At 42.0% G+C, this 18,991-nt stretch overlaps 1 protein-coding gene across 1 annotated transcript in view; it reads right to left on the bottom strand.

The window, feature by feature from the left end:
- Positions 1-18,991, bottom strand: part of cfap52 (cilia and flagella associated protein 52) — a 52,790-nt gene that overhangs the window by 9,114 nt on the left and 24,685 nt on the right. The window contains exons 9-12 of the mRNA XM_055653617.1: positions 17,042-17,190; positions 15,259-15,404; positions 13,338-13,489; positions 7,291-7,393 (exon numbers count right to left, since the gene is read on the bottom strand). Of these exons, the coding sequence (XP_055509592.1) occupies positions 7,291-7,393; positions 13,338-13,489; positions 15,259-15,404; positions 17,042-17,190 (550 nt within the window). The remainder of the gene's footprint in view (positions 1-7,290; positions 7,394-13,337; positions 13,490-15,258; positions 15,405-17,041; positions 17,191-18,991) is intronic.

Raw genomic sequence — 18,991 nt, 5'->3', positions numbered from 1 at the left:
TTATCCACTCTACTAGTTACATCCTCGAAAAATTCTATAAGATTCGTCAGACATGATTTACCTTTCATAAATCCATGTTGACTTTGTCCAATGATTTCACCACTTTCCAAATGTGCTGCTATCCCATCTTTAATAACTGACTCTAGCAGTTTCCCCACTACCGATGTTAGACTAACTGGTCTGTAATTCCCCGTTTTCTCTCTCCCTCCCTTTTTAAAAATTGGGGTTACATTAGCTACCCTCCAATCCTCAGGAACTGCTCCAGAATCTAAAGAGTGTTGAAATATTATCACTAATGCATCCACTATTTCTGGGACTACTTCCTTAAGTACTCTGGGATGCAGCCTGTCTAGCCCTGGGGATTTATCGGCCTTTAATCCATTCAATTTACCTAACACCACTTCCCGGCTAACCTGGATTTCACTCAGTTCCTCCATCTCATTTGACCCCTGGTCCCCTGCTATTTCCGGCAGATTATTTATGTCTTCCTTAGTGAAGACAGAACCAAAGTAGTTATTTAATTGGTCTGCCATGTCCTTGTTCCCCATGATCAATTCACCTGTTTCTGACTGCAAGGGACCTACCTTTGTTTTAACTAATCTTTTTCTCTTCACTTATCTATAAAAACATTTGCAGTCAGTTTTTATGTTCCCTGCCAGTTTTCTTTCATAATCCATTTTCCCTTTCCTAATGAGGCCTCCCTTCATCCTTCTAAACTCTATTGAGTACAGGCCCAGTGCCATCAAATGCTCATCATATGTTAACCCAATCATTCCTGCGATCATCTCGTAAACCTCCTCTGGATCCTGGATCTCTGGGCCAGCCATTTTCTTATTAGCAGAACAGCTTGAGGGGTGCACAGTTGCTGATTTTATGCTATGTTTAGTTTAGTTTAGAGATACAGCGCAGAAAACAATCCTTTGGTCCACCGAGTCTGCGCTAACCAGCATTCCTTATGTACTAGCACTATCCTACATACTAAGGACAAATTACAATTTACAGAAGCCAATTTACCTACAAACCTATGCATCTTTCGATTGTGGGAGGAAACCGGAGCACCCGGAGAAAACCCATGCGGTTACAGGGAGAATGTACAAACTCTGTACTGACAGCACCCAAGGTCACATTCAACCTGGGTCTCTGGCGCTGTAAGGCAGCAACTCTAACACTGCGCCACTGTGTCGCTCCCGAAAAAAAAGAGTTTTGAAGTAGAACCGACATACATCAGTTGCAATTGAATTTCTGCAGAAAACACTGACACAATCCGGCTCTTGTTCCATTACTTTACAGAAGTGCTCTCGGAAATTTGGAACCCATTGATTTAGTTTTGTGATTTGAATAAAATTTACTTTTGCATGACACAGAACGTTGCTGTGTCCAAATTATCTCTCCCAAATAGGTTGTTGAGTGACGTACCAATTAATTATAATCGCATTTCTGATCTCAAATTTATAAGCAGGTAATGTCGTGATGCCAGTACATCGGGAATAATGCTCTGTGAAGCAGATAATTCGAATAAGTCAGGCATAACAAAAGGATCATGATGAGCAGTCTCTTGCAAAATGCATAAGTTATGAATTAAATGTATGGAGGGCCCTAGAGATTAATGGTGGGGATTTTAAGCAATTAACAGAAAAATGTAACCTGTGGGATTTCTTCAAATTAAATTGTGAATTAAATGATACCGATGGCTGCTTTTAAGGGTGCATAGAAGCAAGGCTGTAATGCTCCACTGATTATGCTTCAAGAATATTCCCTCCATAACAGCAGAAGTTGCTTGCAATACGCCACCAATAGGGATGATCCTTTACCCCAGTGCCACATCCATCCCTTAATCTCCAATAATTTATTGATGTCTCGCTTGGAACAGACTAGGTAATGTAGCCGCTCAGCCTCCTTGAGTAGAAAATTCAAAAGATTCTCTGACTTCTGGCTGAACAAATTGATTTTTATCTCAGTCTGGAATGGCTAATCCCTGAATTTAAGACAGTAGGCCTTGCTTATATTTAAAACAGTAGGCCCTGCTTATAAACATTCCAGTTAATGGAAACATCATCTCTGCAATTAGTTCTTTTGAGTATTTACAAACTTTTCAATGGGATCATCATCCATTTTTCGAACCTCAAGAGTTTACAGGCGCAGTCTGCTCAGTCCCTTTTCATAGAACCTTATCTGCACTCTGTCACGAGTATATAATTCCTTCAATAGGGCAATCAGCCAAGTGCACAATACCGCAGATGTGATCTTATGTGAGTTCATAAGTCATAGGAGCTGAATTAGGCCATTCGGTCCATCGAGCCTACTCCGCCATTCATGGCTGATCTATCTTTCCCTCTCAACCCCATTCTCCTGCCTTCCCCCATAACCCTTAACACACTTACTATTTAAGAATCTGTCAATCTCTGCCTTAAAAGTACCCAATGACTTGACCTCCACTGCCGTCTGTGGCAATGAATACCAGATTCACCACCACCCTCTGACTACAGAAATTCCGATAGATAGATAGATAGCCTTTATTGTCCCGTTATTCTGAAGCTGTGCCCTCTGGTCATACACTCTCACTCAACCTCAGAATAAAAAGGACGCTTTTATTTCAGACTTTCAGCCTCCGTAGTTTTTTTAATTTTCATTAATAATAAGTTTGCTAGGCTTTGTTAGCTGGGAACTAACAAGGAAATCAAAGGGCACAACAGCATTGGAAAGAAGATGACAAGAAAATCTGGCAAGATATACTGCAGCTTCACGAGTATTTTCATAAGTGGTCCTGCCTTTCTTCACACAAGTTGCGTTAGAAGGTTGGCCTGAAATCTTATTCGAAATATTTTGTTAGGTTTAAGAGTTAGCTAAATTTAAACAGTTGTGTTGCCAACTGGAAAACAAAATGGAGATAACATCAACAATGAGACCTGGTAAATTAACACCACTGGACTCAGAGAATGAACAACAGCATAAACTGTAGGAACAGGAGGAATTAGTTGAAAGGCCCATACATCTGTCACAAAGGATGTGCCTTTGGCCAAAGGGTGTGCCCCTTTGCTCTATCAATTGTACGAGTTTTACGACTGGATTTATGTATGGTAAATATAATCAGTTTGAATAGCATGCAAAACAAAGCTTTTTGCTGTACCTTAGTACACATGACAATAAAAACATAAATCTATGTTTCTTTCCACTTAAGTTTTGACTTTAGAGATACAGTATGGAAATAGGCCCTTCAGACAGCGTGTCCGTGCCAACCAGTGATCACCCCGTATACTAGCACTATCCTACACACTGGGAACAATTTACAGAAGCCGATAAACCTACAAACTTGTATGTCTTAGGAGTGTAGGAGGAAACCGGAGCACCCAGAGAAAACCCACACAGTCATAGGGAGAATGTACAGATTCCGTACAAACAACACCCGTAGACAGGATCAAACCCGGGTCTCTGGTGCTATGAAACTCTAGCGCAGCACCACTGTGCTGATCTGACGTATCCTCAAAGTATCTTCACTTTAATGTCTCGTGAGGTTCAGAGAATCAGTTAGTTGCAGCCTTTTGGAACAAGACATGCTGACTGCTGGCTGATGGCCATAATCTGACTGACACCTAATCAAACTGACACTTATCATCAAGCTTGGGATCTTGCAGATGGCTTGATGACAAATGCATTGATAACTGAGTGATGGAATTTTCCCCAGGCTGGCAGGAACTTTGCTTGTGATGCGAACTGTCAGATTGAGAAGGTGCTTGAGTGTCTGATTCTGACTGCCTTCCCATCGATACAGACTACCATCGACAATACATTAAGAAACCCCCATGGTGCCCCTAAGTATTCATCAGCTTTAAGTGTTTCCACCGCATCGTTTTGCACCTGGTCTGCAATCATAACAAGATATTTCTGCACATTTACAGAAATTTCCACAATGATTCAGAGGAGCTAACACGACCATTTTGTCATGCAGCAGTCTACTCTTTCAGATACTTAATTAAAAATGGAGGTGCTCTTTGATACGCAACAGCCAATTTAAAAGAACGTAACAATGAGAATATATTCAAGGTCTATAAATACTTTCCCTTCCATTGGTATTTCTCTGCTGGGAACAGACAACCTCCTTATGTGTTGTAATAACTAAGTAAGAGTTATAGTGGTGGTGTGCTGCCTAGACACGATAACTCAAAGCAGTGAGTGTTGCAACTGCAAAACACTCCATCCTACGAGCACTTATTTGGATGGGAAGGACCAAGAGGACAAATGGGAAGATGATGAATCAGCCATTGCATGAGTAATGGCATTTAACACAGGCCACAATGTCCCTATTGTTACAAGTTTCATATAATACGCACTTCTCATCCTCTTTCCATGCTCTCTCAATTCCAACAACAAAAGGCCAGACTTGCAAGGCGTCACAGTGTGCTTTGTCCCTTTTAATTCTACTATTCTGTGGAAGAGTGGGACATCAATCCATGTCTCACTATTCTACAGAAGTTATACAATTCTTATTATTTCTAGAAAGGCTGCTTCCTTAACTTTTCGAGGGCGGCACAGTGGCACAGCGGTAGAGTTGCTGCCTACAGCGCTAGAGACCCGGGTTCGATCCTGACTACTGGTGCTGTCTGCCCACAGTTTGTACGTTCTCCCCATGACCACATGGATTTTCTCTGGGTGCTCTGGTTTCCTCCCACACTCCAAAGAATTGCAAGTTTATAGTTTAGTTGGCTTCGGTAAAAATTGCAAATTGTCCTTAGTGTGTGGGATAATGCTAGTATTTAGGTGATCACCGACCGGCGCAGACTCGGTGGGCCAAAGGGCCTGTTTCCATACTGTATCTCTAAAGTCTAGAGACTTGCCAGATACTAACCAAGAAAGTACAAGGCCAGAAATTGGTGTTAACAAATAATTTAAAAACATTTTAATTGAGAAAAACGTGTAAACACAATTTTTTCTTCCTACTATATTTCAATGGTGAACGGAAATATAGGAGGAAATATCTGGGGTTTCACAAGAAGCCAAAGGAGAGTGTATACTTGACTTCTGAGATACCCTAGTAGGTCATACACAGTGTTTTGGAATCCATGAAGTCCGTGTTCATTGACTGCTTCACCTACACTTCTGTACGGTCAGACTCAGCCATCAGAATCAAAGGCAGTTTTTAAAATATTTATTCAGGGGCATGGGTATCATTGGAAAAGCCAGTAATTATTGCCCATCTCCAAAGCCCCTTAGATGGTGTGATACACTTCCTTGAACCGTGACATATTCTGGCGAAGGTATTCACACAGAGTTAGTGGATCAGAAAATGCCCAGAACTGGCTAAAGGGGTGCAGGAGTTTGGGATGGGAGAGATGGGGAGAAAGCCGTGTGTAATAATGTCAGCACATTGATCACAGACCCCACATCAGTAAGTCATCTCACCACCAGAGCACCTGCATTTCCCTGCTGGCAATGAACTACTGAGCATTTTGCTGTAAGTTAGCCAACTCCTGAATGGCCAAAGCTACTGTATCAAGTATCCTTACAAGGTAGCCATTACAGTGTGCAATCCTTCAGTGAATGCCTGTATGCATTTCTGTGATTGCTGCATTTGATTCTCCCTGCACGTCATTCTTTCAAACGGCAGTGACATTAAACCGATTTTGCTCCTTCAATTTCACTGCAAACAAGCACAATATGAAGACAGCACCTGCCGGCAGCTCTTAAATCCACTGCTGCTGCTGCTCCAGAACAGGCTTCAAGGTTTATCGGCCTGGACTCTAACCCGGATTTCACTGTCTTCAGCTTTTGCTCTTATTCATTCGTGATTACTGAATTACTATCTATCTTGAAAACCCAATTATCTTTCTTACACAAATGCAATATTTGAAACGGTACATAAAGACAGGGGTCTTGTAAGGGTGCAAGAGAGTCATAATTCAGTCCCTTGGCATTGATAATGGGACTAAATTACTAAGATTAGTAATGACACCAAATCGATGCTTTAATGAACAATCCAACATCCCTTGTTTAAAATAAAATCAAGATTGCAAAAATGGTCGAGTCATAGAGTCTTACAGGGTGGAAACAGGTCCTTCGACCCAACATTCCCAGGCCGGCCAACATGTCCCATCTACACTAGTCCCACCTGCTTGCATTTGGCCCATATTTCTCGAAACCTGTCCTATCCATGTGCCTGTCTAAATGTTTCTTAAATGTTGCGATAGCACCTGCCTCAACTACTTCCCCCGGCATCTCAGTCCATATACTCACTACCATTTGAGTGAAAAAGTTACCTTTCATAGTCCTTGCCTGTTCAACCTCCCCCTATAGCTCAGGCCCTCGAGTCCCAGCAACATCCTTGTAAATCTCTGCACCCTTTCCAACATGGTAGTGTGTGGGATGTTTAATGCTCTCGGTCATTATATTAATAAGAATGAAGAGAAATGCCTTGGTCTTGGTTACTATATTGATTGAGTTATCCGATTCCAATAGGGCACTAGAGCTCTTGGTTTATATTGCTTCTATTTGGGCTACAATATCCTCCTGGTGAATAGGATACTAACACTTAATATCAAACTTTAAGCATAAATTAAACAGAGTTATTTTCACAGACAGGACTAATTTTGAGCAGACACAAAAATAATTTTCTTCAAGGGAAGGAAGGGAGGGGTTTAAGATGAATATAATACAACTTTATAATAAAAAAGGGCAGCACAGCAGCGCTGCGGTGGAGTCCAGAGAGCCGGGTTCAATCCTGACTACAAATACAGTCTGTACAGTTTGTACCTTCTCCCTGCGACCACGTGGGTGCTCCGGTTTCCTCCCACCTTCCAAAGAAGTACAGGTTTGTAGATTAATTGGCTTCAGTAAAATTGTAAATTGTCCCTAGTGTGTAAGATAGTGCTAGCGTACAAGGTGATTGCTGGTCAGTGCAGACTCGGTGGGCCAAAGAGCCTGTGGCCATGCTGTATTTCTAAAGTCTAAAGTAAACTGCTCCTATACTTGGGATTACCTTGAGTAAAATAAAATTCCTGCTACCAAAAGAAAACCTTTGAAAAAATTGAAGGTTTGTTTAAGTTGGTATGTGTTTAAAAATAGCAGAGTCAGGGGATATGGGGAGAAGGCAGTAACGGGATACTGATTGGGGATGATCAGCCATGATCACAGTGAATGGCGGTGCTGGCTTGAAGGGCCGAATGGCCTACTCCTGCACCAATTGTCTATTGTCTATTGTCTAAAATTTATCGTGGGGCTTTATTGAAATGGTATTTTGATTACGTGCAAATCTTTCCATTTCAAAAATAAATGGATCTCATATATAAATTCCCTTACCTTCCTGTCTTTTCCACTGGTTATTATTTGATATTCATCAGGATGATAACAGACAACTTTGAAAAGGGTGTTGGCCAAAAACATTTGATTTCTTGCATATCGACTGTGAAAAAAACAAAGTAAAGTTTGTACCATTCTATTGTGAAAGCTCCATTGAAAATACAATTATTTTACCTCCCTTCACTCTCACATTTTCTCCTTCTTTTCCAAAATAGGCTGTGTACCTTCAGGATTATAGTAAATGCCAAAATCTACTTCAGGTATTTTGGACTTGGATTTGAGTGTCAGCAAGTTGTGTGTTCATACGAGTATATTTTGATCATGATCCTATCCTTATACGATTTATATGCAAGCTTTCCACTCTAGGCTTTCTGATTTGGTCATAATTATCTTGAGTAGGAATGGTATTATTTAATTTTGCTTTTATAGCCCAAGGCTGTAAAACAGGCTAGTTATAGCATCATAAAAAAAAATATTGTTCATGTTGGAAAATTGAAATAAAATCAGAAAATGCTGCAAATACTTTGATGATCAGGCAGCAACTATGCAGCACGATGGCACATCGGGACAATTGCTGCCTTACAGCACCAGAGATCGGGGTTCATCCTGACCACAGTTGCTATCTATAGAAGTTTATACGTTATCCCGAGAAGGATGAGCGGTGATCATACAGAGGTGTACAAAATCATGAGAGGATGGGTGGACACAGAGCCTCTTGCCCAGAGTAGGGGAATCATACAGGTTTGTAGGCTAACTGACTTTGGTAAAAATTGTAAATAGTCCCTAGTGTGTACGATAGTGCAGGGTACAGAGTGATCGCTGGTCAGCACAGACTTGATGGGCTGAAGGGAGCTGTATCTCTAAACTAAACTAAACTAAACTATGGTGAAGTGTTCATAATGCAGATCAATGATCTTATATCTGAATTTTGATGATAGGTTAGCAGCCTATTTTTCTTTGTCTAATTGTTTTTTCTTAAATTTTAATGAACTACTGCAAGGGAAATCAAGAAATGCCACACAGATTAAGTTTGAATCTAAAATATTGATCAGCCATGTAGATCAATTTCATGCTAAGATGCGAGTTTGCCAGGTGAATCATGATACAAATCAAAAAATATCAAAATGTTTATTAAAAATAATACTTGTAACAGAGCAGCACAGGTGATGCAGCTGGTAGAGCTGCTGCCCCCACAGTGCTAGAGCCCCAGGTTCAATTATGCCTGTGTGGAGTTTGCCTGAATTCTCCCTGTGACCGTATGGAATTCCACTGGGTTCCTCCCACGTTCCAAAGACGTGCAGGTTTGTTGGATAGTTGACCTCTGTAAGTTCGCCTCTGTAAATTAACCTTGTCGGTTAATTGGCCTCTGTAAATTGCCCTGAGTGTGCAGGGAGTGGAGGTGAAAGTGGGATAACATAGAACTAGTGTGAATGGGTGATCGATGATTGACATGGACTGTGGGCATAAGGGCAAGTTCCCACGCTGTATCTTTCAATCAATTGGGCATTGCTACAAGCACAGAGCACAGAGCACTGAACTATTTACATCCTGCATGAGAAGTTCAATGTTGCCATCTGCTGGAATACAAATGTGAACACATTCTCATCTGAAACTGCTCTATTTCAACACACACATTCTCCCCAGATCACGAATGTCTAACTTATGTACAGTCCATGCCTACGACCAAGCGTTTGGGAGGCTGGTGGGATGGATTTACTCGTTGCCGCGGGGCTGCAGGCATCTTCTGTCATTGGGAAACTCGGTTCACAACAATATCTGAATGGTTAAGTTAAACACACTGGTTTAAATTCATCTGGCCCTTTGTTGGCTTATGATTTTCAGATTCAGATTCAGATTCAATTTTAATTGTCATTGTCAGTGTACAGTACAGAGACAACGAAATGCATTTTTATTGCCATTTCTTGCATATTACCAACATGAACCATATGGGTACAAATGGTCCTCAGTAACGGAATCTATCGTAACATTGGGAGCATCTGTACGTTCATTCCAAGGGTAATAAAATTGTTTTGTAAAGCCATAAAGTAATGTTTGCGTGATAATGGGGTTGGTGTATTGCAACAAAATGGATAGGGAAACCAAAGAAATTGGGGGAGTTATTTTTAATTTTCCATGGAACACACAAAATTCTGTCTGCTATCTCTTTTTAGACTTTAGAGATGCAGTGCGGAAACAGGCCCTTCAGTCCACCTAGTCGACCTGTGACCAATGATTATCTCATACACTAACGCTGTCCTACACACATTTACAATTTTATCAAACTTTAATAACCTACAAACGTGTACATCTTTGGGTAGAAATCCATCAATGTTATTTATACAGAGAAGCTTATGGATAAACTTCATTCCAGAGATTTCAGCACAATCTTAGTGGATTTACAGTGAACTTTTTTCACACAGAGAGTGGTGAATCTCTGGAACTCTCTGCCGCAGAGGGTAGTTGAGGCCAGTTCATTGGCTATATTTAAGAGGGAGTTAGATGTGGCCCTTGTGGCTAAGGGGATCAGGGGGTATGGAGAGAAGGCAGGTACGGGATACTGAGTTGGATGATCAGCCATGATCATATTGAATGGCGGTGCAGGCTCGAAGGGCCGAATGGCCTACTCCTGCACCTAATTTCTATGTTTCTATGTTTCTATGTTACAGTAGGTGTCGTAGAGAATAGAGCATCATTTCAGATGACACACTTTGAAGACCTTAGGACAGTGACATTCAGTCCAATAATTTTATGTTGGAACATTTCCAAGGACAGTCTATCCTTCCTTTGGTACAAATCGGTAGTCATCTATAAAAATTGTGCCCCACCTTACTCTTGCCCCACAATTCCTAACCATTGTTCTTGCATTGAAAGCCACCATCTTATTTTTCTTTCCAATTCCTTGTGCTTGTTTATTTTTCTATTTTTATGAAACAACACATAAAGATAACTCTGACCACCAATATTTGTTCAGATCATTATGAAAAAAGCCCCAGAAATTGTTTTGCATTCCTCTATTTTTATGCACCATGCCAATAAATTTAGTCATGTACCACCTAGTCAGGGTAGCACTGCGGTGCAGCTGGTAGTGCTGCTGTCACACAGCACCAGAGACCGGGGTTTGATCCTGACCTCGGGTGCTGTCTGTGTGGAGTTTGCACATTCTCCCTGTGACGGAGTAGGTTTCTTCCGGGTGTTCGGGTTTCCTCCCACTTTTCAAAGACGTGTGGGTTTGTAGGTTAATTAGCCTCTGTAAATTGCTCCTAGTGTGTAGGGAATGGATTTGTGGGATAACATAGAACTAGTGTAAACGGGTGATCGGTGGTTGACATGGACTCGGTTGGCCTAAAGACCTGTTTCCATTCTGTATCTTTAAACCAAGCTGAACATGGAAATAGGTCCTCTGGCCCACTAAGTCTGCACCCATTTACATTAATCCCACATTCCCATAAACTCCGACCAACATTCCTCAACTTAATTTTACATACTGTGGCCATTTAGACTACCAAACCACACACCTTTAGAATCTTTAGGATCTGGGAGCACCAACTTTGTAAACCAACAATATTATCGAGAGAATATGCAAACCTGACACACTAAATACCAGAGAGCATTTTCCTCATCTCACTGAACTCTTAGTTTACCAACATTTCTGGCATGTTGATTGGCTTTTCTACTGGTACAAACTACATATTCACCGTCTCTGCTGTAGCTTTTCTCCACCATAATTTATCTTCATTCTGCTACTAAATAACCAACATTTACTTTTACTAGTGGACTCCAATAGTTTTGAGTTTAATCTAGTTTAATTTAGTTCAGAGATACAACGTGGAACAGGCTCTTTGGCCCACTGAGTCCAAACTGATCATTGATCACCCATTCACTAGTTCTATCCTACACATGAGGTACAATTTACAGAAGCCAATTAGCCAGCGAAAACCCACGTGATCACAGGAAGAACGTGCAAACACCATACAGATAGTACCCGTAGTCAGGATTGAACCCGGGTCTCTGACGTTGTAAAGCAGCAACTCTACTGTTGCAACACTGTGCTGCCCTTTTTTGTCTGGGATAGATACATTTTTCAAGTAATGATCGTCTGATAGTTAGGGTTTTGAGTTTCAATTTAGAATCACCATCTGGGATGAAACGGAAATGGAGGACAGCTCACTGTGAGATGTTCGACCAAGACCCAGTGTGTACTCTTACATCACTGCAGAAGATACACTGCTTCTATCTTGAAGAAGAATATTGCTGTGCCTTTGCCGACACATCCCTAAATCAGCTAAATCTGGCCTTTGTCATTACAGCATTTAACAGACCCTTGTGTCCAAACTGGCTGCCAATATTCAGTGTCATGGTGGCGCAGCTGGCGAGCTGCTGCCTCACCGTGCCAGAGACCCGGGCGCAAATCTGACTCCAGTTGTCTTTTTTTAAAGTTTAGTTTAGTTTAGAGATACAGCACGGAAACCGGCCCTTCGGTCCACCGAGTCCACGCCGACCAGCGATCCTCACACACCAAAGCTATCCTACTCATACTAGGGACAATTTCCAATTATTTCAAGCTAATTTTAACCTACAAACCTGCCCGTGTTTGGAGTGTGGAAGGAAACCGGAGATCCCACGCAGATGACGGATGAAATACAAACTTCGTACAGATCGTACCTAGGTCCTTGGCGCTGTAATGCAGCAACTCTACCACTGCGCCACCATCCTCTGCTGGAGTTTGCATGTTCTCCCTGTAACCATGTGGGTTTCCTCCCACATCGCAACAACGTGCCGGTTTGTTGGACAATTGGCTAGTAAATTGTTCTTAGTGTGTCGGGAGTGGACGAAAACGTGGAATAACATAGAACTAGTGTGAAGGGGTGATCGATGGTCAGTGTGGAGACTATGGACCAATGGGCCCATTTCCATACTCTATCTTTCAGTGATTAGTTGATATTTCCCACGTGACAACCATGTTTCCACAAAAAAGAAATGTAATTCAATAACAGATGATATGGGAAGATTACAGATTGTGGATGTTGTGAATGCAATCTTTCTTCTTCAAGGAAGAAGCAGCATGTTAAATTATGACTGATTAACCTGATGACACCGTCTATAATCTGGGAATATTTACAAGATACAAGATACATTTATTTGTCACATGTACCAGTTGGTACAGTGAAATGTGTGTTCACCATACAGCCCTACAATAATATAAAGAACACAACACACGATAGAGTCCAACATAAAACATCCCCGCACAGCAGAATGAAACGTTTCCCACTGTGAGGGAAGGCACCAAAGTCAGTCCTCTTCCTCTGATGTTCCTCCGTGGTCGGGGCCTCCGGAGCCCTCCACAGTCGCCGCTATGAGCGGCCCGCCGCTCAGGCCCGCTCGCCGGAATGTTGGAACTTCGACGTCGGAACGGGAGGCCAACCCCAGCGGCTTGGACCCACGAATCGGCCGCTTCCCACCGGAGTCCGCGACTCCCGAAGTCCCAAGGCTGTGCCGGGCGGAGATTCACGCAGGCGGCCCTCGGCAAAGGACCCCAGGGACTCCGCGATGTTGTTCAGCGCCGCACGCGCAGGGACCCACAGCTCTGCAATGTCGACGCTGCAGGCCCAACGCTCCAGAGCTTCAAACAGCGATCGAGGTAGGCATCGCCCACTCTACGGTGAATCCAGCACAGCGCTGCCGCTGCCGAAGCACTGGTCCAGTCCCCAGTCTCCGGTAGGAAAGGCCGCTCCGATCCAGTGGTAGGCCGCGAGGGGGGGGGGGGCTCAGAGAAATAGTCGCATTCTTGCCAGGAAGCGACTGGGAAACGGTTCCCCCCTTACCCTACCCCCCCTCCCCCACATAAAAAAATGAAAGAATCCCCAAAACAAACTGGTCAGACAAACTAAAATTTAAAAAAATAGGAAAAAACGAACAGACTGTAGGCAGAGGCTGCCTTCAATGCGGCGCCCCTGGTGGTAGCAATATTTAAGTAACATGTGGTCATTGTAGTGGGAACACAGATTCATATTCCTTAAATAATAGAAGTCAATTTTCCAAGCACTTACATTAAATCCCAGATGATACAAGTACCATCGAAGCTCGCTGTTACACATTCTTCATTGTTTTTTTTAACTTTAATGCATGAAATAGTTGATGAATGTTCCTTTAGAGCTTCAATCAGCCTCTGGGTTTTTCCACCAATCTCCCACACACGCACCTGAAATCAGAAAGCTTTCTCAAATAAGCGATTTGAATGGTTAATCCAATGGTGTGTGGGTGTCATGGTTCCAGCAGAGATTTCGAAAGACATAATAGAAACGGGAAAACTGAATCTTGGAGAAATGATGGGGCTTCCTTTTGATTATTTCTTGGGAAGGTAAGGGACATGAGGTGAAGATTAAATTGAAGTGTAAAAAATTGAGTGGGGTCAGGACAGAATAAAAGGATATTTATTTTCCCTTAGCAGAGTAGTCAATAATCAGAAGGCATATATTTTAATAATTGGTAGAAAGATTAGAGGGAAGTTGAAGAAATATTTTTGATACAGAAGTTGGTCGGGGGTCTGGATCTCACAGCCTGAAATTGGGATAGAGTTTAGTTTAGTTTAGACAGTTTAGTTCAGTTCAGTTTATTGTCACATGTACAGCGGTACAGTGAAAATATTTTTGTTGCGTGCTATCCAGTCAACGGAAATACTATATGTGATTACAATTGAGCTGTCCACAGTTTTCAGATACCGGATAAAGGGAATAAGGTTTAGAGCAGGGTAAAGTTCAGTAATTAAAGATAGTCCGAGGGACTCCAATCAGGTAGACGATAGCTCAGGATCGCTCTCTAGTTTGTGTTCAAAATAGTAGGGATATTGTAATAAATGATTGCAGATCCACTTCTGGGACCAGCAGGCAGAGAGTTGCCTGAAAATAAACCCTTATCAACATTTAAACAGTGCTTGGTTGTGCAGAACTACAGGCCTCATATTGGAAGGTGGAAATAGGTAGAGATTTTTTTTAAGGCACAAGCGCAGATATAGAATATAGAAACGTGCAGCAAGAAAATAGTCCCAAGCACGCTTGCACCAGCCATCATGCAAATTGATTCTGTCCGCTCATTTTCCATATCTCTTCATCCCCTTCCTCTTCATATATCTGTCTAAATGCCTCTTAAATGTTGCTGTTGCATCAGGTTCTAATACCTCCTCTGGGGGTTTGGGGAGCGTGTGGAGGGAGTAGGGACAAAGGTGTGAATTGCAAATTATTCAGCACTATTGTGTTGTGGGGGTAATTTACAGCAGCAATGTTCCCTGGGGGAGATAGATAAAGGCCTGGGGAGACCTCTGAAGAGTGGGAGATGGGGGGAGTAAAATGAATGCAATAGCAGGGGCAAAGCTTTAGATACATATCCATTTGCCTTCCAGACCTAGTGTTTAAGAAGGAACTGCAGATGCTGGAGAATCGAAGGTACACAAAAAAAAGCTGGAGAAACCAGCTTTTTTTTGTATGCCTTCCAGACCTCTTGGCTAAGGGAATAAAAATTGTTCTCTTGGATTTGGCCAACAATTGCTACCCCCTGGGACAACTTGGTCCAAGTTTAGAAACATGGAACAGCAGATGCTGGTTTACACAAAATAATACAAAGTGCTGGAGTAACTCCATGGGTCAGGGCAACATTTCTGGAGACCATGGATAGGTGATGTTTTGGATTGGGACGCTAGTCCAAATTCTTCTGCAATGGTCCAAAAGGAGCGATAGATGTGAAATGCAGTTCCCTTTTGCAGAAACAGTGCAAAACTGTTGGGGTTGGAAGAATGAAGCATAATAGGAAGAGGCTCATCAAATTTTCCAAGCAATTCAAAAAATATCCCAGAGAAAGTCATTATTGTGTTTCATTTGTATAAATTATATCAATTATTAATTGCATAATGCTGAAATCTGCGCAATACCAACTTTATTATTGCCTTTTCTGAACGATGTTATGGTTTGTACAAACCTGTCCTTCACCACCGCCACTGACTATTTTCTTGCCATCATAAGTGCATGCAATTGCCGTGACACCATCATGGTGAGCGTTGTGGATCACATACATTAATTTGCCAGTCTCTGGAGTAAAAGCTCGAATCTTCCCATCGTTCCAAGCTGTGGAAATTTCACATTAAAAAAACATTGCATTGTACACAAAAATGTATTCAAATATAGAATAATGAAGTCCTTCCCAGCTATCAGGCAACTGAACCATTCTACCAACAACTAGAAAACTAGTGTTTAAGAAGGAACTGCAGATGCTGGAGAATCGAAGGTACACAAAAAAGCTGGAGAAACTCAGCGGGTGCAGCAGCATCTATGGAGCGAAGGAAATAGGCTTCAGTCTGAAGAAGGGTTGCGGCCCGAAACGTTGCCTATTTCCTTCGCTCCATAGATGCTGCTGCACCCGCTGAGTTTCTCCAGCTTTTTTGTGTAACTAGAAAACTAGTCCTGAGCGACTATTAATCTTTGATCAGACTTTACTTTGCAGTAAACGTTAAGGGCCTGTCCCACTTCGGCGATTTTTCAGCGGACTGCCGGCGACTGTCAAGTTTGTGGCACTTGCCTGAAACACCGGGAACTGGAACGGCGACTGTCAGAGTGGAACACACACAAACATATGGCAAAGTTGGGGGCCAGGGAAAGTGGGGGAAATTCACACGGCACAAAGCCAAGGTGATACAGACACACACCGCGATGAACAGGAAGGTTAAGATGGTAAGCATAATGTACGATAAGTCCTTTAAAAGAGGGGGGGAGAGAGGGGGGAGAGAAAAAGGGGGGAGAAGAAAGGGGGGAGAGAGGGGGGGGAGAGAGGGGGGGGAGGAGAAGGGGGGAGAGAAGGGGGGAGAGAAGGGGGGGAGAGAGGAGGAGGAGAGGGGGGAGAGAGAGGGGGGAGAGAAGAGTGGAGACACTTTTGATTTGGGAATTATGGAACAGAAGTTTAGGGGTAACATGAGGGGGAACTTCTTTACTCAGAGAGTGGTAGCTGTGTGGTAATGAGCTTCCAGTGGAAGTGGTGGAGGCAGGTTCGATTTTATCATTTAAAAATAAATTGGATAGGTATATGGACGGGAAAAGAATGGAGGGTTGTGGTCTGAGTGCAGGTAGATGGGACTAGGGGAGAATAAGTGTTCGGCACGGACTAGAAAGGCCGAGCTGACCTGTTTCCGTGCTGTAATTGTTATATGGTTATATTATATGGTTTTAAGAAGCCGGACAACTTTTAATGCCAGAGACACAGCTGTGAAGTTTGACAGGCATTTAACATTGCCGGTCGGTTATCCTTGGTTCTGAAAACCCGTGCATACATTTTTTCCCCCAATGAGCCAATGAAAATGCCTGGTCAGCAAAGGTGATTAACTATGACTTACTCGACTACCCATAACTACATGGCCACCAATTTTTGGTCACATGTTGAAAAATTTGCGGCGACAATACTGAGGCTGTGACTAGTTCCCAGAATGCGGGAACTCCTCGCGACCATGAAGGAAACTTACCAGAGACCACCAGCGAACATGTAGCGACCATGAGGCGAGCGCAGAGTCTCCTGCACTTGCCTAAAAAGTCGCCTAAGTGGGACAGGCCCTTTATTCAAGTTATTTCCCTTTATCATGTATCTGTACACTGTGGAAGGCTCGATAGTAATCATGTATTGTCTTTCCACAGACTAGTTAGCGCGCAACAGAAGTTCTTCACTGCACTTTGGCACACATGACAATAAACTAAACTCAAACCTTTCAATTGCTTACCACTAATAATGCTCCTCCCATCGTGCATAAATTCAAGGGAATTGCATGTCATGTTAGGCACAACAATTCGCAGTAGCTCTTTGTTGGTCGGGGTATGCCAGATTCTTATTTCAGCCTTGGAACATGTTGCAAAAAGGTCTGACGTCCCACTGTTTTAGAAGAAAGAGATGTTATGTAATGACAGCGTCTTCTAAGACTTATCTTCAAAATCAGTTGCAAACAATCATGATTATTAATAAAAACATAAACATTTTCAGATCTTTTGCAAAATGGTCATGCATTGCCAAATTAATGCATTGGAAGAGGCATTGAATTATTTAGTAAATGCACAAAGAATTAATACAATTTATGATGGTTGTGGTAAATAAAATGAAAATATTTTGTAGCCCTTTAAACTAGAGCTCTTCCTTCATCTCCTAATCTATTTAGTCACCAGAATCCAGTCTTTCATGACATCCGGGTCTGATATTCTTCATCAAAATGCAAATGTACAAATGGGTGAGGGGGAAAAAAGGATATTGACATCTCATTTCACGATTTAAATAACACAGGCATATTGTTTTGTGACCTCCCATGTCTTTTTTTCATCTTTAACACTTGACAATAGCAATTTAAATCAATTTCCAATTCAACTGGGGTTCCAGGTTTGTCAGAACTCAACCAGAATTAATAATTCTTCTGTAATTTAAATACCATTGTTGCTCTATGTTTCCTAAGTTTTAGTATGATTTATTTAGTAGAATTTTGTTCCAATGAACATCTGGTGCTGTAGATTTTTTTTCTTCTTGGCCACATAACTGAGATGAATGGCTTTTCTATTAAAAACAAAAAGATATTGATTTACCTACCTAAAAAATGAATTTGGGGAACGACTATTAAAATTCATGGTTCATGGCAATCTGCTACTAACATAGATCATGGAAGTGTCACAGTGAGTTTCATAACGAAGATAGACACAAAGTGCTGGAGTAACTCAATGGGTCAGGCAGCAACTCTGGAGAAAAAGAATGGGTGATGTTTTGGGTCAGGACCATTCATCAGAGTTCCAGACCTGAAAAGTCACCCTTTCTTTTTCTCCAGAGATGCTGTCTGACCCGCTAAGTTACTCCAGCACTTTGTGTCTATCTTTAATAGAAACAACATTGGCAGTTCCTTGTTTCTAAGTTTCTGAGCAAATCTACTCTTAGCTGAGTTAAAGTGTCATAGAGTGATACATGGAGTTATAGAGTCAAACAGTATCGAAACAGGGCCATCGGCCCAACTTGCCCACACTGACCAACGCATCCCATCTACACTAGTCCCACCTGTCTGTGTTTGTCCCATATCCCTCTAAACCTATCCTATCCATGTACCTGTCTAAATGTTTCTTAAATGTTGCAATTGTACCTACCTCAACCACCTCCAGCAGCAGCTCATTCCATATACCCACCATCCTATGTGTATAAAAGTTACCCCTCAGGTTCCGATTAAATGTTCCCCCGCTCACGTTAAACCTATGTCCTCTGGTTCTTGATTCCCCTACTCTGGGCAAGAGACTATGTGCGTTTACCCGATCTATTCCTCTCACGATTTTGTACACTATTGTCTATTGCGTCTTCCTGAATGCTTTCAGAATTCTGCCATTGTGGCTTAAGCTTTTATTCTTCGTGCCCTTCATTTTTATTTGCATACAAGTGTCACCTCTCACAAGCAGCATTTTATTATGCTTTTCAAACTACAATTAGATCTGCAACGGTAATATGAATTATATGACTCTGTAAAATTGACGGCTATTAGCACCATACTTCCAGGTGGAATTAAAATCCATTATTAATTTTTTAACACAACTTTATCTCCAGAAGAAATCATACCCTTGGTCTGAGCTCCTGTCATTTCTCAACTTATTGGAAACCTGATTCTCTCAGCCTGCATTTCTCTCCCTACCACACAAAGTCATTACAAGTTCAGTAA

Source organism: Leucoraja erinacea, chromosome 23 (genome assembly GCF_028641065.1).
Source record: "Leucoraja erinacea ecotype New England chromosome 23, Leri_hhj_1, whole genome shotgun sequence".
NCBI lineage: Eukaryota > Metazoa > Chordata > Chondrichthyes > Rajiformes > Rajidae > Leucoraja > Leucoraja erinaceus.
Note: the sequence above shows the minus strand (reverse complement) of the source record. Positions and strands in the feature narration are given on the sequence as shown.